We start from the raw sequence: 24,596 nt of genomic DNA on the forward strand, positions 1-24,596 counted from the left end.
GGTTTTTGGTCACTTTTTCACATAATTTCTCCCATGATACACTACTGTTAAAAGGTTTAACAGTAAAACTAAAATTAAACCTATTAAACCATTTTTGTTAATTTAACTAAAAATGAAATTATATAAAATATTATTTTATATTTTATTTTTAAAATATAAATTTAAAATGTATTGAAATATTAATAAGTTATTTTAAATTTAAAAATATTTAAAAATATTACTCTTATTACTAAATTTTTTTTTTTATTAATGCAGCCCTGGTGAGCATAAGAGACTTGTTTCAAAGACATTAAAAAAGACTTTTTAAAACCTTTAAAGGTTACAGCACAAAAATAGTAATACAGGCTTTACATTGCAGTTATATAACAAATAACATCTGTTTAAATGAATCAAAATCAATTTGATGTGTCTGAGGTACAATTATGCGTTCTCTCTGCTGATTTGACTGCTTTGTTTACAGGAGGGAGAAATCTGGCCCAACAGCACTGCAGAGGTGAACATCATCTTCAAACCACAGGAAGCCAGGATCTACCAGCAGACTGTTTACTGTGAAATCACTGGTACTTACAGTAGCATCATGATAACAGATGTCGTGTTAAAATAAATTGCTTTTTGCTGTTACAACTATGCTCACGCATGCTTGTATTGTTTTCTAACAATGCATTAGTATATTTGCATGTGGCGCTTAGGCCCATCTGCAGGTTTGCATTTATTTGCATGTTTGACTAAGGTCTAACAATATTCTGGTTGCTTGGATTAGTATTGACCTAGAAAATCAGACTGTTGATATTGTAGCCAGTGAAATTTCACAGCCTGTTTCATTATGCTAACCTGTCCTTTTTTGTTTTCTTATTTGAATGCTCTGTACTTACACAGGTCGTGAATCTCGGTTGCCACTCTGCATACAGGGAGAGGGTGTAGGCCCAAAACTGCAGTTCAACTTTGACTTTCTAGACATGGGAAACATTGTCATTGGCTCAAAACAATTTTATAAGGTACAACTGAAGAAATCGCTGTTGCTAAAAGCTAAAATTTTAGATTAAATTACATGTACCCCATTAAATTCTGTATTTAATAATTATTATTCAATAATTGAACAGCTGCATGACACACTAAAGGTGCAAAATGGGTTCATTCTGACAATAAACTTAACTAATTAAATGTTTTATATTGGAGTAAGTGATACAGCTGGTTCCAGTTTGTTAGTATTATTGTACCCTTTCTAACCTTCAGCACAGTCTAAAAGACAAAACCACTTAGCGTTACCTCTTCCAAATCATTACACGGACTAAAGCGTGCAGCCGTGGTGGGAGAAAAAATATTGATGTAACAGAAGAACCCTTCAAAAAATTGATTTGCTGTGAAGCCATAGCAAGCAGGATCTCACATCAAATTTAATCAGGATGTTGCTGACAATCTGCCAAGTGTAGCATGGACTCAACAGCAGTTTTAATTGAATAATAAAAGCCCCTTATTATTACTGAGTCTTGAAATAGACCAATGTTTGGCTCAGTTTGAATGCACTCAATTATGTAAACATTGTGGCTTTCCAATTCCTTTTGTTATTTGAGCTTTTGCATGATCCCAATAATATAATTGTCCTGAAAGTTTTGGATTGTTTGTTTGAATCTGATTTGTCTCTGTGGGCCTCTTTTTGAGGTAGTATCCAAGTGTATGATTAAACAACGTAAACTGATCCCACTGGTGAAAGAATGAAACAATTGGAAGTCTGTGCTGGCAAATACAGACCCTCTTTCTTTTGTGTTATCTCTGTCTGTTTTCTCTTCCTCTTAGCTGCTTCTGACTAACAAGGGACTCATAAAGGGTGCGTATAAACTAGTGAAGCCCAGTACAGTGTTGGGTCTTTGCTTTTCCTTCAACCCTTCTGAAGGCGTGATCCCACCCGGAGCCTGCCAAACACTGGAGGTTCACTTCTCTTCTGACAAACTGGGTGTCTTCTCTGAGGAGTTACACTTCAGTGTGGTGGGAAACCCTGAGCCTGTAATTGTCACTTTCAGGTAAACCTCATGGATTAATCCTTTAACTATGAACATGGTCTAATCAAGTCCAAACAAATATTTATTTTTTATTTTCTTTTAATTAATATTTATTTATATTCCATTCTAAAAGTAAAATATTTAACTTTGTATTTGGTTGTTAGTAATTTCTAAATGTGTTACCTTTGCTGTCCATAAAGAAAATCACTCATATTCATATTTAAAACCTAGATGAAATTGCTCCCTAGAGGATTAGGTTTGTCTGTACACAGTATGATGGAAATATTTAAATGTATATAGTTTCAGGCATTTTAATCATTATCTTATCAGAAGAGACACTTGTTTTTCTCCATGCTAGACACTATTTATCACTTTATCACAAAATTCTGTCATGAATGAATTATTATCTAAACATTTGAGAAAGTCAAATGTCTTGCTTGGTATCTGTTAAATGAACCTCTTTTGTCTTAAATTGCTAATTTTCCACAACACTAGAACATTTCCTGCCAGTCCCCATTGCGTTCCATCGTTATGTACTAATGGCAGTTTTAAAACATTAACCCGACCGTGACATATGATAGATTGCCTGTCGCGTTCATACACATTCCACCCTGGTAGGCAACATACTATTAAAAGATCACAGTTAACCTTTTTATGCTACTTTGTGACCGTTAAAAAAGGATCTTCTATTTGGTATGAGTGTGTGTAGTGTGAATGTAATCTGAATGTACTCATCGTTGTCTTTGTCATGTGACCTACCAGTGTCAGTTGCGTTGCTTTAATACCATTTACAAATACTCACTACTCTCGCCTTGTGGGATAGTAAAGTGTCTATTGGATGCGCATTTCATAATCTAGCTGGAAGTTCTAGGTCCTCCATATACTGTTTTATGAATACTGTGATTTCAGACATACTACTACAACCCGAATTCCGGAAATGTTGGGACGTTTTTTAAATTCGAATAAAATGAAAACTAAAAGACTTTAAAATCACATGAGCCAATATTTTATTCACAATATAGAGAACATAACAAATGTTTAAACAAAGAAATTTTACACTTTTATCCACTAAATGAGCTCATTTCAAATTTGATGCCTGCTACAGGTCTCAAAAAAAGTTGGCACGGGGGCATCAAAGGGATGAAAAAGCAAGAAATTTTGAAAAGATTCAGCTGGGGAGAACATCTAGCAACTAATTAAGTTAATTGACATCAGGTCTATAACATGATTAGCTATGAAAGGGATGTCTTAGAGAGGCAGAGTCTCTCAGAAGTAAAGATGGGCAGAGGCTCTCCAATCTGTGAAAGAGTGCGTAAAAAGATTGTGGAATACTTTAAAAACAATGTTCCTCAATGTCAAATTGCAAAGGCTTTGCAAATCTCATCATCTACAGTGCATAACATCATCAAAACATTCAGAGAAACTGGAGAAACCTCTGTGCGTAAGGGACAAGGCCGAAGACCTTTGTTGGATGCCCGATGTCTTCGGGCCCTCAGACGACACTGCATTACTCATCGGCATGATTCTGTCATTGACATTACTAAATGGGCCCAGGAATACTTCCAGAAACCACTATTGGTAAACACAATCCGCCAGATGCCAACTAAAGCTCTATCATGCAAAAAGGAAGCATTATGTGAACATGGTCCAGAAGCTCATTTAAAATGGACAGTTTCAAAGTGGAAAAGTGTTCTATGGTCAGACGAGTCCAAATTTGACATTCTTGTTGGAAATCACAGACACCGTGTCCTCCGGGCTAAAGAGGAGGGAGAACTTCCAGCGTGTTATCAGTATGGGGGTGCATACCGTATGCATAAGTGCATACGGTGTGGGCAGCTTGTATGTTTTGGAGGCACTATGAATGCTGAAAAGTATATAAAGGTTTTAGAGCAACATATGCTCCCTTCCAGACGACGTCTATTTCAGGGAAGGCCTTGTGTATTTCAGCAGGACAATGCAAAACCACATACTGCAGCTATTACAACAGGATGGCTTCGTAGTAGAAGAGTCCGGGTGCTGAATTGCCCTGACTGCAGTCCAGATCTTTCACCTATAGAGAACATTTGGCGCATCTTTAAAAAAAAGTACGTCAAAGATGACCACAAAGTCTTCAGCAGCTGGAAACCTATATCAGGCAAGAATGGGACCAAATTCCAACACCAAAACATTTTGAGACCTGTAGCAGGCATCAAATTTGAAATGAGCTCATTTTGTGCATAAAATTGTAAAATTTCTCAGTTTAAACATTTGTTATATTATCTATGTTCTATTGTGAATAAAATATTGGCTCATGTGATTTGAAATTCCTTTAGCTTTCGTTTTATTCAAATTTAAAAAAAACATCCCAACATCTCTGGAATTCGGGTTGTATTTTTACGTACTTTTTTCACCGGAATGTCAGCATATTCAGAAGCAGCCCAAGTACTGCTTAAGCTTAGCCAGAGTTGTTTTTTAGTGTAATGAAGATATCCTTTGCCTGATGCAAGACTGACCCATATTTTACATCCCTTTCTTTAATCAACTGCCTCTTATGACCATTAGCAAAAACCACCTATGTTTCTCCTTCACTCTTCGTTGTTTTAATCATTAGCTTATGGCTGATTAAATGAATCTGTACAGGCTGAACCTTAATTAAATGAACGAAGCAGAGCTATGCTGAAATCTTTCAAACAAACTAGCACAAGCCACTTCCCCCTTGATTAAGATGGATTACCACCGAAAGTGCTGAATGTAGACATTCCAAAACTACCACTCTGCCTTGTCATTTCAAAAACAATGGCATTCATTCCTTGTTCCACTGGACTTCACCTCAGTAGCCTGTTAGTTTTGTATAATTACTTGTAATGCTACATTTTCAATGTTTTTTGAAAGTTTCTGCATCCCTTCATCTCTTGCAGGGGGTGTTTAATTGGGCCTACATTCCACTTCAGTGTCCCAGAGCTCAACTTTGGGGAGGTGTCCTTTGGTAAATGAACTTGCTCTCTCCACTTCATCAGTCAGGATCAATGATAGCGATTAATGCTTGTTTTGCATATTAGTTGTATAATCAAGAAGTCTTCTCTTACTGACCCAAGGGTTTCCGCAAACGCTGACATGTCGTCTCAGCAACACTTCAGTGGTGCCCATGAGCTTTGGACTGCGGATCCCCGGAGATGGTACGGGACAGGCGAGCATTACCAGCATGGACCAGGTCGCTCAGCTGAATAGAAGTGAATGGGGACCAGGAGACAAAACTGAAAGAAGACCTAAAGAGTTTATCTTATCACCCAGCTCAGGCACAGTTCGGGTTATGGCTGAGATTGACATCCAGGTATGTTTGGTCTTTCTGATGCTAAGCTGAGCCGTCAACATATTATCTCACTGAATACCTCAAAGCGATTTGAATCAATTTCCCTATGCAAAAGCTGAAGTGACCCGTCGAGACGATCCCTATGACCTGTCCATGCCACAAACATCAACATTCTCTCAAGAGACTGAAACTTTGTTCTTTAAAACTAAGTGCAGCTTTAAACGTTCGTTCAGAGAAGACCTTTAATCCCTATTAAACCTCAGACAGCTTGGACTTTTGAAAAAGGGCCTCTGTATTCCATTAATAGAAAAATGGGAGGTGGAATATATTGGAAAAAGTGATAAATGAGAATAGTAGCTCGTTCTTCTCTCTCACTCTCTCTCTAGGGCTGTGATTATCTCGCCCATACTCCTTTCACTGTTTGCCAGGTACCTTGCGTACCTGTCATGTGGTGGTCTTTTCCCATCAATGGGAGCTGTCAGCACTTTGGAGGGCTAATCTGTTGGATGTGTCCGCCTGTCTTTGTGCTTCCAGTGGATGTGGGTGTCTCCTGTCAGTGTGCAAATGTGCCTCTCCCACTCTGTGACACGAGTGTGGCTCACCGTGCTCTAATGAGGCCTCAGCACAAGAATACATATTGGGGGCTTGTGGTTAGTCATATTAGTGGAATGGGATGATATTCCCAGATGCATCACGCAGCTGGCCGGCAGCCTCCCAGACGTGTTAGCATAATAAAAGAATAGCTCCTGGAGAGTACTTTGCCGTTCTTCTCGGTTACATTTCTCGGTGACAGTTGTCTGTGATCCCATATGTGCGGTTTCAGAGCACTGCAGGGAGAGGAATATTGCTATCTGAACTGTTTAGAATAACACAGTGATTTGTGAAGCACTAAATTTAGACAAGCAGCTGTTAAATCTGTTCAAAGCTGTTTTAATTGTGATTTAAACAATTATAGTTAAGTGGTTTTGTTTTATGATATGATGACTTGGATATAAAATCTTATGAAGAATATTAACTAACTTTTAAAATTTTGGGGTTAGTCAGATTGAATGAAAATTGAAAAGAAACAAATGCTTTTATTCAGCACAGATGCTTTAAATTGATCAAAATTGGCAGTACAGACTGTTACGTTGTTACAAGATGTTCTATGCTGTTCTTTCTAATCATCAAAGAATCCTAATAAATGTAGCTCGGTTTCCACAAAACTATTGAGCAGAACAACTGTTTTTAAAATTGCTGAAAATGCAGTTTTGCCATCAGGAATAAATTACACTTTAAAATATATTCAAATATGTTGTTTTAAATTGTCAGTATTTCAGAATAATACTGTTTTAGCTGTATTTTTTAATACATAAATGCAGCCTTGGTGAGTATAAAAGATTTATTTAAAAAATATCCTACTTTTTGTTTGTTTTGCAGTTAACCTTTTGCTCCAACACGGTGCAAGACTACAATCTGGCTTTAGTGCTGGACATTCAGAGTGTTGGAGAGGAAGTTTTGGCCCTCCCAATCAAAGCTAGGTAATATATAGTTTTGTACAGAAAATGAAGTGGTTTCTACACACAGAACTTATCTCCGAGTGTCCCTGTAGATGTGTTGTGCCAGATGTGGTCCTCAAGAACCCGGCTCTTCAGTTCCAGGACTGTTTCCTGGGCCGTCCCTATGAGCAGTCATTTGAGCTCATCAATGATACTGACCTCCCTGCTTGCTATGGACTTCTGCCTCAGGTGATTTCTGGAAAAAGTCAATGTGTTTTATATTGCAGGCCTTTCAAAGTTCTTAATCAGTGTGTTTTGATGTTCAAGCAAATTACACATTTCTGTTTCTCTGTGCAGCCATATGAGGAGAACCCCTCTCTTCTTTATTCAAGTCCTCATGCACGAGGGGTCATCCAGCCGTACAGCACAGAACAGATTCCATTAGTTCTTCAGGCCAAGACAGTGGGCAGCCTGCAGGAAACAGCTCACATTGCTATACTAGGTCACCAAGACCCGCCGTTGGTGAGTGTATGCGCATATTATATTAGTGTTTACTTTACTGTTTAAAAGTTTGTGGTCTATAAGATTTTTTTTTTTTTTGACAGAAGTCTCTTATGCTCACCAAGGCTTCATTTATTTGATAAAAAATAAAGTATAACAATAATATTGTGAAATATTATTACAACTCAAAATAACTGTTTTCTATTCAGCATATTTTTTAAATGTAATTTATTCCTGTGATTGCAAAGCTGAACAACCATTACTCCAATTTTTAGTGTCACATGACTAGTTTGATTATGATTTTACGTCTGCCATTGTAAAATACTCTAAATAAAATCACTGTAGGCCACGGCTTATTGGGGCTTATTGTTTTATCCAGAAATCATTCTAATATGCTAATTTGGTGCTAAAGAAACATTTATTATTATTATCAATGTTAAATGGTTGTGCTGCTTAATATTTTTGTGGAAACTGTGATACAATTTTTCAGGACTCTTTGAATGGATTCTTTATATGTTCAAAAGAACAGCATTTATTTAAAACATATTTTGCAACATTTTAAATCACTTTACTATCATCTTTAATTATTTTAATGCATCCTTAATGAATAAGAGTATTCATCTCTTTCAAAAAAATAAAATGACTGCAAACTTTTGAATGTTGATGTTTATTTACTAATTCCTCTAAATTTAACCATATATTGAAATGTCTAATTTTCCATCGTTAAATATCTATTGTGAAATCACTATTATAACTAGTGGTGATACACATTGGTCTTACAAAAAATAATAATTTTAAATTATTTTCCAATATTTGTTTAATTTAATTTAATTTGAATTTTATTATTACATTTTAATATAATAATATTAAGAAAAAAATTACTTAATTTGAATTACATTAAGTACTTTAAAAAAGTATACAATTCCTGTGGCTCAGTGCTAAAGAATACACAGTAAAGAGCAAAAGTTAATGTTTTTTTTTTTTATTCTAGGAAGAGTGGAAGGCTCTTTAAGAGCAGAAGCCTTGCCGCATTTTCATATGAGACACGGTTCTCCTCCTCAGCTATTACATGAGATGCTGCGTTAAACAGCTTCCCTGTGTCTGTACTAGTGCTGTCATCAATCATCAGCCGCTGTTTACATTAAAATGATTAAAATGGATCATTTCATGCATACACAGCTTTTTCTCTTTGTCAGAGTTTATGTTCACTGTTAATAGATCTGGTAACATAGCAGTTTCCTACGCAGTGTTCGGTTTATGATTTTTTTTTTTTTTTATCTCTATCAGTGGAACATCACAAATGGATTTTATTACATTTTTGGCAAAAGAATTTCAGTGCATTGCTAGATATATGTATTTCTTTTTTCTATAGGAGCTCCTGCTCTCCTGTGTTGGCCAGGGACCTTCTGTCTCTGTCACGGCTGCCAAGCTGAACTTTGGCTGCATTCCCGTGCTGACTGATGTCACAAGGACTTTGCAGCTGTCAAACGACTCCCCAATCCCAGCCAGATTCCTTGCTCAAAAGGTGGGTTCTATTGTGACGGAAGGGATGAATCGCTCCAGCACTGTTTCTCTAGGGCCTAGTTTCCTCACCTGATGTCCATTCTGCTTTTTTCTTATTATGAGTCCAGTTTCATGATCTTCTCTCCATGTGTTGTGAATGATTTTAGATTAGATAAGACTTAAGGTCATTGCACACCGAGTCCGAAATTTTCGTCCGAAATTTTCACACGTAAAAAATGAAATACGACTTCATGTTGCGTCAATCACGTTTACACACTGCCTCCGAAACTTTCGTCCGTCATAAAAAAATTCGGATCAGGTTCGATTTTCTGCGTTTTCGCATCCGTAGCATACATTTTGATAGGAAAGGATGACGAATACGAAAAAACAGAAAAACGCATGCGAAAATTTCGGACTCAGTGTGCAAGGACCTTTATACCACTACATGCCTTTTATAGATTCTAATTTCTCTTATTCTCCATTTTTCGTTTTGGCTGCTCTTTATGTTAAATAAGCTTCTTTGATTCTCAGCACTGATAAATTTAGAATTAAGCTTTGTTTAATCAATCCCTGGAAGGATTGCATGCAACCACACACACACATACACGAAGAGACTTGGAAACATATATAGAAAAACCCATTCAGATATTCAGGGCATCCTAGATTATGGGCCGACAGTCATTGGTAAACTGATTCTGTCTTCTCCTCCAAGGCTGAGGACTTTCATAAGCTCATAGTTTTTACCAAACATTTTCCAGCTTTAGTCGATCCTGAATTTCATTACAGGCGCTCGATAGCATGGCTGAGTGCCAGGCAGATGCTGACAAGAGTGCCATGTGAATTGAAAATACTCGAAACGCAGTCTTTCGCTGTTATGCGTCCATCTGTTCATGTAGTTTCTGATAAACTAGTATTGTGAGTTTTTCAGAAAGATATGTCTCTCCTGAGACTGGCATTTGGTTCCATTGTAAAGCTCTACAGCACGATGAAGTTTAAAGCAATCAATGGTGTTAAACCGTCTAATGCAGGTCTGATCTTATTATTGAAATTTCAGCTGGCTTGTTCTTCACTTGATTCCTCTCTCAAGGGGAAATCGCTCCAACCTCGATCTAGCTCCCTATCGACCGACTCGTCTATCTCTCTTCCCCTCCTCTATCTCTCTCCCACTTGCTTTGCAACTTCTCTTTCAAATGAAGACTTACGGAGTGATCTATGTCTCCCTTCTGACCTCCTTTAGCCCGGCGCAGTTCAAATGATAGGGCCCTCTCTCTTCCCTCTACCTGCTCAAAGGCGTTTCCTCCTTGCTGAATACTGAATTTGCAGTTTCCCTCTTCCAAGGGCAGCCTACTGCTGATCATGACTGTGTTGCCATTGGCCTGACCTGGGACTAATCAGCAGAGAGCTTCTTTTTTTTTTTTTTATACATGAGGTACACTATATTAGTGTTTAGCTTAAACTTAATCATAAATATTTTGCAATACATCCACATACAGGATGGCTGGTTAGCATTGCCCCATTAGCTTCTGGCTCCAAAGCATTTACTGTATTTCTGTGTTGATGGCTATACAAAGGTGTTTGTATATTCTAATGATTTCTTTTAGTTTTTTTAAGGAATGTTTTTTTTTATATATAAATAGAAAAATTAAATAAGAATATAAATTACAATTTTAATGTTAAATATAGAGGGCTTTTAAAAACAAATTCAGCTTCGCCATCACATGAATAAATTTCAAAATATATTAAAATAGAAAAATTTCAAATTGTAAGGATATATTATTTTTTTTATCAAATAAATGAAGCCTGAATATACAGTATATTCAATATAAATTCAATATATTCATGGTTATGCAACAATATGTTATAAATATTGTAGTGCTTATTTTGGAAATAAATATGTACATTATGTACACAGTTTCTATATCCACCTTACTTTGCTACATGGAAGTAAGTTATTTCTATGAATGGCTGAGGCTTCTGATTCATTAGCTGTTATATGTTAATAACTAGAATAATAACAAAATGCAGTAAACTGTAAAACTATTTGCTCTACAATCAAGTAGTTAGTGTGTTTTTTATTATAATAAATGGAAATAATATGTAAACAAATAGGGTAAATGTACCTATTAAGCTCACCAAAATCATATTGGTATTGATCATACCAAAGATATTGGTTTCAGTACAAAAAGTTATTTTAAAATAAAATATTAATCTCTCACACAAAAATATTTAATTTTATTTTAAATGACAAAAGCATTTCAATTAAGATATTATTCAATTAAGTCTGGCTGTGCTTAATGGGTACATTTTTGTACCCTTTAAGCACACCCCTGTTCCCATTAAGCAAAGGGAAGTTACAAAGGTACAAAGTCAATCACAAAATCACTAAAATCAAGCAACAAGGCATTGAAGTCAATCAGTTGTATATTCATAATGAAGTGTCATCTAAGCACATTGCAACATCTATACTAGTCCACGTTCAGCTAAGTAACACATTCAAAAAGAAACTAGCCTCATTATGAAACCTCTTTTTAAATGGATGTCAACTTATCTATAGTCTCTTAAGGCTGGAATACACTACACGATTTTTGCCCTGATTTACAGTCTGGAGAAGTTGATGCTAGTTGCCAAAGATCAGAACCAGTCTGTAGTTTTGAGTTGACTGATTCCATAGAAAATCGATTAACTTAACTTAGTGACAACCATCAGTTAATATTTAGAGTCTGTTTATGAAGTATTTACATAGACATTCAGTGTGGAAGAGCTTAAAGAGAGCTTAATTGGAGCAGCAACAATTTTTAATAAATTTCATGTAATATTAAAATGACAGGATTTTTGCTAAACAAATAGTCTAGGTCATGTATTAAGTTCATACATATTTTAATATGAACAACTGTTATTAACAATATCTATGAAATTATACTTTTTCTTATTGATGTCACACTGAAGCTGTGTGATTTTCACAGTCGTGCACCCTTTAAGCTCACCTTACAATAATATGAAATCTTTCAAAATTACAGCACTGTAAAACGACAGACCAGCAATAAACTGTCAATTTATAATATTATGGATGTAAAAGTACAAGCCAGTAATGCCTGTGAAGTAATATGTTAGCGTAGCACACAATCTTATACAGCTAGTCAGCTAACTGTGTTCTGTAGCATCTGCGCTATGTTGCTAAAACTATCTTTTGGATCTAATGTAATTATTTCCCACATCCAAGTTCCAGGTTATAATATGCATAAGTCTGAACATTAATCACTTAATTTTATATTAAGTAGTGAAACTTACCCAAAATAAAGGCTTAAACTTCTAAAAAATGCACATTTAAGGGGCTCCTCTTTTGGTGAAAGTTTTTAGACAGCTTTCAAAATGGCCGCCAGACAGTGTGAACACATGGAGACTCATATCTCAGTGTGCAATGATCTGATTGACTTGAAATTATAGGAGGTATATAGTAACAAACATCAATTGGTTAAGACATGACAGGTAGGATAATAAATTATTTTTTCTTTTTATAATCTGATTTCAAAAATGGAAGTGTGCTTAATGGGTACGTCGTGAGCTTAATAGGTACGTTTACCCTACCTGTTTGCAGTATCAAGCAGCATAACGGACTGTTTTTGTATAGCTAAAATATCTGGATGCAGATGACATTAGTAGCCTTGCACAGTCAAGTTACAAATGGCTGCGCCTGCTCTTACATTAAAAAAGGTTGATACATTAAAATATATTTCAAAGGGCTTCTCATATAAAAAGCTGCCAAAACCCTTTACTATCTCTGATGGTCAGTATATTTCTCCAGAATTATTCATGGGGCTCTGCACAGTTGAGTGAATGTGAGATATGAGTAAGGCTCCCCCTGATCGGTCTCTAACACACCGCCTGCCTCACAAACACACTTTGCCACACACAAATATATAGGTCCTGCAAGCCTCAGAATCCATATCAGTTTGAGGAGTCGGATATAAAAAAGTTAGCTGCCAATTCATCTATGTGAGATGTTTACACGGTTTTCTGGAACACTTGATTCTGATTGGACAGTTGTTACATTCTGTGGTCAAAATTTTATTTTCTGCTAAATTGACCACTGTCATTTCAACTCAGCTCAATATTTCACGCCTTTTTATTTATGTAAAAAGTGGGATAATTTATATTCAGATACGTATTAATGTATTAGATTGTGCGCACTGAAACAGGAAACACTCTACCTTCAATTTCCTCTCTGCAGTCTGCTCGCTTAGTTTTTTCCTATGAGGACTGTAAAAGGAGAGAGTAATGGGAATGATGATAAATGTGCCAAAAGCTATACTCAGGCATCAGGATGAGCCACACTCTTAAGATAAATAAAACGCTATTAATCAGAATCTCTTAACACACCAACTCACAGGTTCTCTTTGCTTAGTCAGAAATCCCAATTAAAAGTTAATGTGCAGGACATCAATCATTTGGCTGCATTATGAAAATTGATTTGAATCCATTGCCAACAGTTATGAAAAGTAGTGGTACAAATTAAGCAGCTGGTGAGGTGCACTTTTGCATGCAAAGACAAGCTTGCACTTTTTTCTCATTGGTGTATTTCTTGTCATGAGAAAATAAAAGGAAATAATGAAAGTAGGGAGAAAAAGTAGGCCAGAGAGGAGGCGCTTCACATCTGAGGTTTGAATAAGGAAAAAAATGCTTATATGCATATCCTCCATGTCAATTCCTCAGTACAGAGCAGATGTCAGACACAGTTGATCACAATTCCTTTATACTATCGCCAGTATTTCCCGTTCCCTTCAGATAAAAAGAATCCTGCTGGCAGGACATATAGACGCACATACGTGCACATTATCACTACATGGGATGCTCATTTAAATCTCTGTTCAATTACAAGACTGAGATAACATTTTGCTGAGCAGTTTGCATTTGACTGGCATTTACTTGTGTTTGAGCCGACCGGGAGGGAATGATCATTAATATTTCTCATTCCCCACTAGAAAACTCATCCACTGTGGGATCATTTCCCCTGAACATTACATAAGGCACAGAGTAATCGGTCCACAAACATAAGGGAGTATACCGTTGTTTTGTGATTGTGATTTTTTTTTTTTTTGTGCCCTTTGCTGGACTATATATTGTATGAATTAATGGATGCTTTAGTGTCTCATTGCTGTTTATTAATTCCAAATTATTCCTAGGTGTTTTTTATTTTAATACTGTAGACAGATTGGACAGTTAAACTTTTTACTTTTAAATTTAGCTGTTTTCTAGTTTTTTTGAATATAGCTAAGATAAGGTATAGGAATATTAGCATATTCAAATTATTTCTAAAGGTCATGTGACTATCATGTGACTCTGAAGACTGGAGTAATGGCTACTGAAAATTCAACTTTGCCATTGCAGGAATAAATTCTATAGATAACAGTTTTTTTTATTGCAATAATTACTGTTTTCACTGTATTTTTGATCAAATAAATGCAGCCTTGATTAGCATTAAAAAGTGGGGCTATATTTTTTTCACTAATCCTAGTTGTAATCATTTATATGTATACTGTAGTTTACATGTCTAGTAACCAAGATTTAAATGAGCAAGAGTAATGCAATTAATAGGTCTTTTAAACATTATATGTACAGAATTATTAGAATGTTTCAATGTTTATTATGCTTTTTTTGCTGTCATATGTTCAAAACGTCTCTATGGAATTAGTGATTTTGTGCTATACCATGTATATGTATGTTGATAGGTGAAGAAAAGGTCTCACTGGTGTGTGGATCCCACTGAAGGGGAAATTCCTCCAGAGCAGAGTGTGGAATTGAAGTTGATAGCCCACCTGAATGACACCTTACCCTTCCAGGATGAGCTGTTACTAGAAATCCAGGATGGACAGACCTTTAACATTCCTGTGTGGGCCAAAGGAAAGGGCACCACCATAGTCACTGACCGGCCATTTGCTCCTAACCTGGATTTGGGAACTCACTTCAGGTAAGACAACCAATCACATGCAGATGTCCTTGAGTTTAACAGTAACATGTGTCCTCTATTCACAAAACTTCATAGTTGTTCTGATCTTCCAGTTCTGGCCCATGTCAGTACGCCTTCAGAATCACCAATCGAGGACGTCGCACTCACCAACTATTATGGACCACAGAGGGGTTTCCACAGTTTCCTAATAGAGATCTTCTGTCACCTAACAAGTCTAGAAATAAGAAAAGCAAGAGTCTACAAACTTCAGTTCAAGAAGGCCCAGTTTTCAGCTTATCCCCTGTGCGTTTATCACTTGCTCCTGGCCATTCAGCTGATATGCTGCTTGAGGGCTCCTCTGACGTTCCCAAGGTATCTATATCTAGGACTACATTCTTCGCAACAATTTTAAATATGTTAGCCAACAGTAGTTCCGACACAATCGGCTGAAGTTTGAATACTACAGTGATAAAGGTCCTGAAAGCCACACTTAATCCTCTTTTAGTGGAGATGCACAGAGCTGTGTATTGACTTCCTCTCTAGAGCATTACAGAGATGCATGCCTCCTTGAGTCCTTATTGATTTAATGGTAAATTAGAGATGAGAGAAGGTGAGAAGTGAATATAGGCCTGCCCTGCTGCATCCCACGCTGGGATGCTGCATTGCATAGCCATCAGTCGGTCAGCTGTCAGTGTGCCGGCACTTAGGCATCATAGAGAAGGGCTCTGTTTGAGTGCATTTCTGACAAGGCAGAGCAGCCTTTTTAAAAATGATACTTTCAAAGATGATTCACATCCATTCATAAATTGAAAATATGAAAAGGATCTCTTTTGTGTGTATATATATATATATATATATATACATACAGTGGGTACGGAAAGTATTCAGACCCCCTTAAATTTTTCACTCTTTGTTATATTGCAGCCATTTGCTAAAATCATTTAAGTTCATTTTTTTCCCTCATTAATGTACACACAGCACCCCATATTGACAGAGAAACACAGAATTGTTGACATTTTTGCAGATTTATTAAAAAAGAAAAACTGAAATATCACATGGTCCTAAGTATTCAGACCCTTTGCTCAGTATTTAGTAGAAGCACCCTTTTGATCTAATACAGCCATGAGTCTTTTTGGGAAAGATGCAACAAGTTTTTCACACCTGGATTTGGGGATCCTCTGCCATTCCTCCTTGCAGATCCTCTCCAGTTCTGTCAGGTTGGATGGTAAATGTTGGTGGACAGCCATTTTTAGGTCTTTCCAGAGATGCTCAATTGGGTTTAAGACAGGGCTCTGGCTGGGCCATTCAAGAACAGTCACGGAGTTGTTGTGAAGCCACTCCTTCGTTATTTTAGCTGTGTGCTTAGGGTCATTGTCTTGTTGGAAGGTAAACCTTCGGCCCAGTCTGAGGTCCTGAGCACTCTGGAGAAGGTTTTCGTCCAGGATATCCCTGTACTTGGCCGCACTCATCTTTCCCTCGATTGCAACCAGTTGTCCTGTCCCTGCAGCTGAAAAACACCCCCACAGCATGATGCTGCCACCACCATGCTTCACTGTTGGGACTGTATTGGACAGGTGATGAGCAGTGCCTGGTTTTCTCCACACATACCGCTTAGAATTAAGGCCAAAAAGTTCTATCTTGGTCTCATCAGACCAGAGAATCTTATTTCTCACCATCTTGGAGTCCTCCATGCGGGCTTTCATGTGTCTTGCACTGAGGAGAGGCTTCCGTCGGGCCACTCTGCCATAAAGCCCCGACTGGTGGAGGGCTGCAGTGATGGTTGACTTTCTACAACTTTCTCCCATCTCCCGACTGCATCTCTGGAGCTCAGCCACAGTGATCTTTGGGTTCTTCTTTACCTCTCTCACCAAGGCTCTTCTCCCCCGATAGCTCAGTTTGGCCGGACGGCCAGCCCTAGGAAGGGTTCTGGTCGTCCCAAACGTCTTCCATTTAAGGATTATGGAGGCCACTGTGCTCTTAGGAACCTTAAGTGCAGCAGAAATTTTTTTGTAACCTTGGCCAGATCTGTGCCTTGCCACAATTCTGTCTCTGAGCTCTTCAGGCAGTTCCTTTGACCTCATGATTCTCATTTGCTCTGACATGCACTGTGAGCTGTAAGGTCTTATATAGACAGGTGTGTGGCTTTGAATAGGGTCTGAATACTTAGGACCATGTGATATTTCAGTTTTTCTTTTTTAATAAATCTGCAAAAATGTCAACAATTCTGTGTTTTTCTGTCAATATGGGGTGCTGTGTGTACATTAATGAGGAAAAAAATTAACTTGAATGATTTTAGCAAATGGCCAAATGGGTCCATATTCGCATTGATCTGAATATAAGGCACACTGGAAATGCAAATTCACTCTCTGTTTCACTCTCTTTCATTCTTTAAATGTGTGTGTTAATGAATTGCAGGTGGTTACAGAGAAACTGGTATGCTATGCTGTTGTCGGGCGTCAGTATGTGAGAGAGTGCATCATGTCTACAGACGTCACATGCCAATTTGTCTCCCCAGCAGTAGACATATCCTCCCAACAAATCAACTTCTATGTGGAAAAGGTTTGTAAAAATCTCTTCTCTACCATCAATTTTAAATTTAGTTATTTATATTTTAAGTGTAGATATTTTTTCAGTTATTTCATATTATTTGTATTTTTTAGTTCCCCTCCAGAATGTTCTAGTTTATTTTCTAGTTTTTAGTTTATTTTCTAGTATATTTAGTTTTTTAGGGGTGCCAAAGTTAAGCCCCGTTCACAACAAGAATGATAACTATAAAGATAACCATGTAGATAACGATACAGGACTAAGATGTCGTAGTCTGCAGCAGAGATAGCCGCCAGCAATGAGGTTTCTTTACAAATGTAAATTAAGGAATTATATTTACTTAATTATTCAATAAATCGATATGTTATTGCGAATATTATTGTTACTTGTTCACCATTGTGTCAGTGTTTTATTCGCAAGAACAGTGACGAAACGCTCTCTGTTTGTCCTTTAAGGGCTACTGTGGGCAAACATGGTGGTGACTTCCATGTAAGGGGACCCGCGGTGTATGTAGATATAAATTGCTCATTCTAAGTTAATAAAAACATAACGGTTCATTATGTAAGGTCTTTATACACCTCTGAAAACATAGTTATGTATATTATATTGCATTTCTGTCAATAGATCCTCCTAAATATTTCACACTGCACCTTTAACGCGTTGTAATTTTCAAAATTGTAATTAGAATATAGTTACAAGCCGAGGTCTCTATAGGCTACGTTACTGCTGCTTTACATTGCTGACAGAATGCAGCGTTTTATAATCTGGATTGTTAAAAGGGTATAGCACACGCACTGTCGAGTATTTGTATGATAATTTTGACCTCTGTACTATGTACGATCAATAATGGAAAAAATCCCATAATGTACGATAATTTCAGAATTTTGTGACACTTCAGATGATGGTAAATGTAATCATAGGGCTTCTATTCTCAAACTCGAAATCAGCTCATTACAGACTTTCTAAATGCGCTTGTGCACACGAGTAAGAATGCAGGAGGGTGCCCTGCTTTCAAGCCAAGGAGCACTATCTTGCGGTCCACGATGGCAAGAACCTCCTCAACATCTGGCAAACAGGCTTCCGATGACAGCGACTCTGAGGTGGAGTTAACACCGTCGCGCTGCACCGCAACAGCTAAAGTCTGTGTACACACTGCACGCAACAAAGCGACTGTTAAAAATCATTTGAACTTTGAGTCAGTGCGGCGTAAATAGAACAAGGGATCAGTTTACTGTTGGGGATTTGTCGTGTCGCGCTGCGCCTCATCTAGTGTAGACAGCGTCACTGATTCCAATAGGTTCTATTGTATTTTGTCACGCCACTCACGTCCGGTGTAGACACGATGTAAGGTACGCCTAGTTATTTATCTATTGTGGTAATTTGCAGGTAATGTCAAAAACTTGTTGGTCTAGATAAATAGCTGTATCCTGTACGCTTGACTCGTGTACGATAATATTCTTCCAAATACGATAATTTTGAGCTTCTGGTACGATACTTGGAAATTTCCAATCTGTCAACACTGCTCCCGCGAGACCCGACGCAACAGAGTGCGGCGCGGGACAAAATGGGCGAGATAGTGACTCGTGTGTGTGCGGGGATGCGGGAGATTACAATGATTCATGGGACTCCTGCAAAATAGAAATCTAAATATAAAATATCTAAAACAAATAAATTGTTATTCATCTATTGCACAAAAGCAACAAGAACTAATAGAGTAGGCAGTTTCTATTTAGGCTATAACACCTGTTTGCTGCATTGAGCAATATTGATTTCTGGAACGCAATGGCCAGTCAGGAGTGCAGTGCTGAAATTTGCATGCTCACAAATCCTCTCATTATAACAACTGCAGACATTATGATGACATAAGATTCATTATGCATATATTCATTGTGTTATAACTGGTGTCATAAATGCTTAATGCTCTAAAATTTCTCAGCACAGTCTAGTGTTATTTAGTAAAGGTTTCAACTTTTGTATTAAATTAATTTGTGTCTATTTTTATTTTATTTTTATATTATTTACAACCCGAATTCCGGAAATATTGGGCTGTTTTTTAAATTTGAATAAAAGGAAAACTAAAAGACTTTCAAATCACATGAGCCAATATTTTATTCACAATAGAACTGAGATTTAAAAAACACCGAGAAATTTTAGGATTTTATGCACAAAATGAGCTAATTTCAAATTTGATGCCTGCTACAGGTCTCAAAATAGTTGGGACGGGGGCATGTTTACCATGGTGTAGTATCTCCTCTTCTTTTCAAACCAGTTTGAAGACGTTTGGGCATCGAAGTTATGAGTTTCTGGAGTTTTGGTGTTTGAATTTGGTCCCATTCTTGCCTGATATAGGTTTCCAGCTACTGTAGAGTTCGTGGTCGTCTTTGACGTATTTTTCATTTAATGATGCGCCAAATGTTCTCTATAGGTGAAAGATCTGGACTGCAGGCAGGCTAATTCAGCCCCGGACTCTTCTACTACGAAGCCATGCTGTTGTAATAGCTGCAGTATGTGGTTTTGCATTGTCCTGCTGAAATACATATTGTCTGGATGGGAGCATATGTTGTTCTAAAACCTTTCAGCATTCACAGTGCCTTCCAAAACATGCACGCTGCCCATACCGTATGCACTTATGCACCCTGATACCATCAGAGATGCTGGCTTTTGAACTGAACACTGATAACATGCTGGAAGGTCTCCCTCCTCTTTAGCCCGGAGGACACGGCGTCCGTGATTTCCAACAAGAATGTCAAATCTGGACTCGTCTGACCATAGAACACTTTTCCACTTTGAAACAGTCCATTTTAAATGAGTCTTGGCCTACAGGACACGATGGCGCTTCTGGACCATATTTACATATGGCTTCCTTTTTGCATGATAGAGCTTTAGTTGGCATCTGCAGATGGCATGGCGGATTGTGTTTACCGATAGTGGTTTCTGGAAGTATTCCTGGGCCCATTTAGTAATGTCAATGACAGAGTCATGCCGATGAGTGATGCAGTATCTTCTGAGGGCCCGAAGACCACGGGCATCCAACAAAGGTGTTGTCCTTTGTGTTGTCATCCAAACAATAGGGCCTTGTCCCTTACGCACAGAGATTTCTCCAGTTTCCCTGAAACTTTTGATGATGTTATGCACTGTAGATGATGAGATTTGCAAAGCCTTTGCAATTTGACGTTGAGGAACGTTGTTTTTAAATTATTCCACAATCTTTTTACGCATTCTTTCACAGATTGGAGAGCCTCTGCCCATCTTTACTTTTGAGAGACTCTGCCTCTCTAAGACATCCCTTTTATAGCTAATCATGTTACAGACCTAATGTCAATTAAATTAATTAGTTGCTAGATGTTCTCCCAGCTGAATCTTTTCAGAATTTCTTGCTTTTTCAGCCCTTTGTTGCCACCGTGCCAACTTTTTTGAGACCTGTAGCAGGCATCAAATTTGAAATGAGCTCACTTTGTGCATAAAATTTTTTAATTTCTCAGTTTAAACATTTGTTATGTCCTCTATATTCTATTGTGAATAAAATATTGGCTCATGTGATTTGAAAGTGTTTTAGTTTTCATTTTAATCAAATTTAAAAAAGTCCCAACATTTCCGGAATTCGGGTTACAATTAATTTTATATATTAAAGGGATAGTTCATCCAAAATTTATTCACCCTCTTGTTTTTCCAAACCTGTATGACATTCTTTGTTCTGTGGAAAGAAGATATTCTGAGAAATGTGTTTTTTTTTGCCCCCATACAATGGAAGTCAGTGGTCACCAAAACCATTTCAAACATTGTTCAAAATACTGTATCTTCTTTTGTTTTCTGCAGAAGAAAGAAAGTCAAATAGGTTTGGAATGACATGAGAGTGAATAAATGATGACAGATTTAGATTTTTGGGTGACGAGTCCTTTTAATTACTCATTTTGTCAATATTGTTTTGTGTGTGTATGTTAAATGCCAGGTCCATTATCTGTGCCGCAGCTCAGTGGCTGTACATGTACCCTTTATCAAATGTCCTTTCACTTTTTAAAGCTGCAGTCTGTAACTTTTTTTGGTTAAAAATGATCCAAAATCAATATTTGAGCAAGTACATAACCAGCCAGTGTTCAAAACAATCGCCTTCCTTTAGCCCGATTCACAACGGTTAGCTTATAATGTTTTCTAATTTAGGTGGTACGGGTAGGTTTTTGCACGAAGTTTGAGCATGGCACTGCGTCATTACGTTACGTCTGTAAATATAAAGACGTTGTCCCGGCTACTAGGCTATAGCATGTGAGGATCCTGCAGGTGGCGGATTGTTTATAGCCTTTTGTCACAGCAGCTAGAATAATTAAATGAATCATTTTGATGGCGGATTGTAATCCAGAAAGGTTTATGAAACACGTGAATGAAATTAAATTATATTCCAGTTTAAATGTGCTTCTGATTACAGATAGCCTTAATACACAAGATTTGTATTTTAAAGAAAACCAGTTCGAAGGGAGCTTAATTTGCTTTTTGGGTTAAAAGAATTTATTAATATGAAATTCGAATGGCATGACAATTAGATTAGACTGTACAGAAATTGAAATCTACACGCTAATACACACTATACTCATAGTCACGCAATACTGATGTTAACATTAATAATTTCAGAAAAAAGTATAACAATAAAAATAATTTGCACAGTTTGATGTGATATGAGCTAACCAATCTTTAGATTAAATCACCATTGGTAGCGCGATTTATTGTAATGTTTTTTTTTTTTCCTCAATTGGTCTTAACAAATGTGGCAGACTTGTTACTTACTTGTTCAGATGGCAATATACGATGAAAATTCTTATTTGGGTCATATATTCCAAGACGTAGGCTAGAATCTGTGATTGCGAAGTACAGTAAACATCCACACCGGTGCGGTGACTGACAGCAACACATTCACTTCAAAACATTAGATTCATCCGTGCTGAAGCCGTGCCGGAGCACATCCCATGCAAGCAAGATACTTCCGCAAGCAGCTGCAATTCCACATTTTCAAACGAGATGGCGACAAAGAGGCAAAACTTACAGACTGCAGCTTTAAGAAGTACGAGACTCTTTCCTTACTGCTGGAAAGATAGTTTGCAGTGTGTGGTTAGAGGCAATTAACTGCTCCATTGTACAGGAATTAAGCCTAATTTATGAATGGTATAGAAGAGATATCTATCGTCTGTTCATCCAGTCAATCAATTTCGATTCATTTGTAAGTCACTTGACAGCATAAAGACAAGATTGAGGCACAGGCTAATGTCATGGTCTATTAGAATTAAAAATAGATGGCTGCCCCTAATATTGACAGGAAAGACTATATTCATTATTTATAGTAAAGACAGTAAAGACTGCAATTGTTATGTGGACTCATTCAAATGAGCCGTCCAAATTTACTTCTCATTGGCAAAATGATTGTAAGTGAGGTGAAGTGGCAAATTCATTTTAACCCCAGCCCACAGCTCAGCATTGGCATCTCAGGTCCTCTTCTGTTTTTAAAAAAAGCTGTAGAATAAGCACAGTGAACTCAGGGGGGGGAACCATCATTATAATGAAAATGATTTTCTGTCTGCCTTATTTCACTTTTATTATCTCTCTTTCAACACACACACACATTTTCACACACAACACCACCCCCCTTGTCAGATTCCTGTTCTCTCCGTTTTTTGCTGCAGCCATACATATTTTCATACACTTCTTATATCTTCTGACAGCTGCTTTCAGGCGCCTTGCAAGTCTGCATCTTAGAACTAAAAATGCAAATTTATTTCAGTGGCATTCTTTTTATCTGTTTCTGTCCCATTCGTCCGTGTTTTGACAGCCCATGCTGCTAGATTTACTGAATGCTCCCTTAGTAGTGCTTGGAGGAATAAAGCAATTAAAGAGAGCGAGTAGGGAATGGAGAGAGAGAGATGAGAGGAAAGTGGAGGAAGAGGGAAACCAAGAGTGTAGGGGAGAGTGAAATTCGCCTTTTAAGTATCGACAGTAAAATTGCACAAATAACTGATATTTATGCTTGAAAATGATATTGTGTCTAATAGCATTAATAATAGCTGCTCTCAATATTACTTCTTCCACACCTACCACTGTAGTTTCAGAAATTCTCAGTCTTGAACTGAGACAAATTTTCAGTCCCTATGAAAGATTATACAGTACTTAGTATGGTCAAAGTAAATGTGTAATCCCGTAGTATATTGTGTTTTATTGGTTTTGTTTTACATGTTGTTTTTCCTAAATATATGAAGTTTGTCTTACTCACAGGCTCCAGATGTGTCTTTGGTTCCATTGTATCAGAGGCTGGTTCTAAAGAGCGTGTCCTCCTTAAACCTCTCCATGGAACTGACCCTGCATGAGCCTTTTGGATTGTGTGATTATGACGGGGATGAACTGTATACAACCTCAGAGGTAAACAGGTGGAATTTAGTTGCTGTTTATATACCAGTAATGGCAGTGCAATTAATGGGAGCCATTAAGTTTTTCTTCCAAAAAGCAAAAAGCTAAATAAAAGTCTTAAAATGCAATATATTTTTTATTTTATTCTATTGTTGAACATCTTTGCATGCAAGTGTGTAGGTAAGATTTCAATGCTTTCCATTACCTTGACCCGTGCATTTGAATGTTTGGTCTTTCAGGCTGAGTCTAGTTCTTCTCTTTCTCTAGAGTCTGGTGCTGGCTGTCGGAGCTCAAAAAGAGCTATGGGTACGTTTCAACCCCATGTATCGACAGGACTGTCTCACCCGTGTGGTTGAAGATGTGCTGGAGTTCTGCTACCACGGTCACCCTCAGCAGGACAGGGTAGTGCTGAGGGGTGAGGTCCACTTCCCTAATCTCAAGTTCTCAAGCACCACATTGGACTTTGGCTGCATTCTCAACAACACAAAATCCCGCCGCAAGCTCACCATGACCAACTGCAGCCCACTCTGTATTTCCTACCGATGGGCCTTCCTGGTAGATCGACAGCATTGCCATATAGGGTAGGATTTCAAGTTCAAGTTCAAATTATAATATAAACCTTAAAGGGATAGTTCACCCAGAATTGAAAATATGTCACAATATACACACCTTCCTGACTTATTTTCTTCTGAGGAACACAAGACAAGATATTTTGAAGAATATTTTGTCCATACAATCAAACCCCAGTGACTTTTCGTTGTATGGACATAAAATCACTGCGACATTTTTCTAAATTTTGTCTGAATACAAAGTGATCTAGTTTGTAGTCTTTTAAGCATAAACTAAAATGGTTAGGAGCACAAGGGCACCTCTCTGCAGGGTAAACTTGGCTGTGCTGTGCTTTAATTCCAAGCCAGTGCATTTTTAATGTTGTCTGTCGCAGGAAAGGGGACAGA

General features: G+C 37.5%; 1 protein-coding gene across 2 annotated transcripts in view; it reads left to right on the top strand.

Annotated features, from left to right (window-relative positions):
• Positions 1-24,596, top strand: part of hydin (HYDIN axonemal central pair apparatus protein) — a 78,484-nt gene that overhangs the window by 20,556 nt on the left and 33,332 nt on the right. For both annotated transcript variants that reach the window (XM_058751355.1, XM_058751354.1), the window contains exons 9-22: positions 461-560; positions 877-995; positions 1,795-2,018; positions 4,895-4,962; positions 5,072-5,307; positions 6,706-6,806; positions 6,878-7,013; positions 7,122-7,286; positions 8,638-8,790; positions 14,495-14,733; positions 14,826-15,084; positions 17,128-17,271; positions 23,509-23,652; positions 23,908-24,221. In XM_058751355.1, coding sequence (XP_058607338.1) covers positions 461-560; positions 877-995; positions 1,795-2,018; positions 4,895-4,962; positions 5,072-5,307; positions 6,706-6,806; positions 6,878-7,013; positions 7,122-7,286; positions 8,638-8,790; positions 14,495-14,733; positions 14,826-15,084; positions 17,128-17,271; positions 23,509-23,652; positions 23,908-24,221 — 2,402 coding nt within the window. The remainder of the gene's footprint in view (positions 1-460; positions 561-876; positions 996-1,794; positions 2,019-4,894; positions 4,963-5,071; positions 5,308-6,705; positions 6,807-6,877; positions 7,014-7,121; positions 7,287-8,637; positions 8,791-14,494; positions 14,734-14,825; positions 15,085-17,127; positions 17,272-23,508; positions 23,653-23,907; positions 24,222-24,596) is intronic.

The sequence above is a fragment of the Onychostoma macrolepis genome, chromosome 18 (genome assembly GCF_012432095.1).
Source record: "Onychostoma macrolepis isolate SWU-2019 chromosome 18, ASM1243209v1, whole genome shotgun sequence".
Taxonomy (NCBI): Eukaryota; Metazoa; Chordata; class Actinopteri; order Cypriniformes; family Cyprinidae; genus Onychostoma; species Onychostoma macrolepis.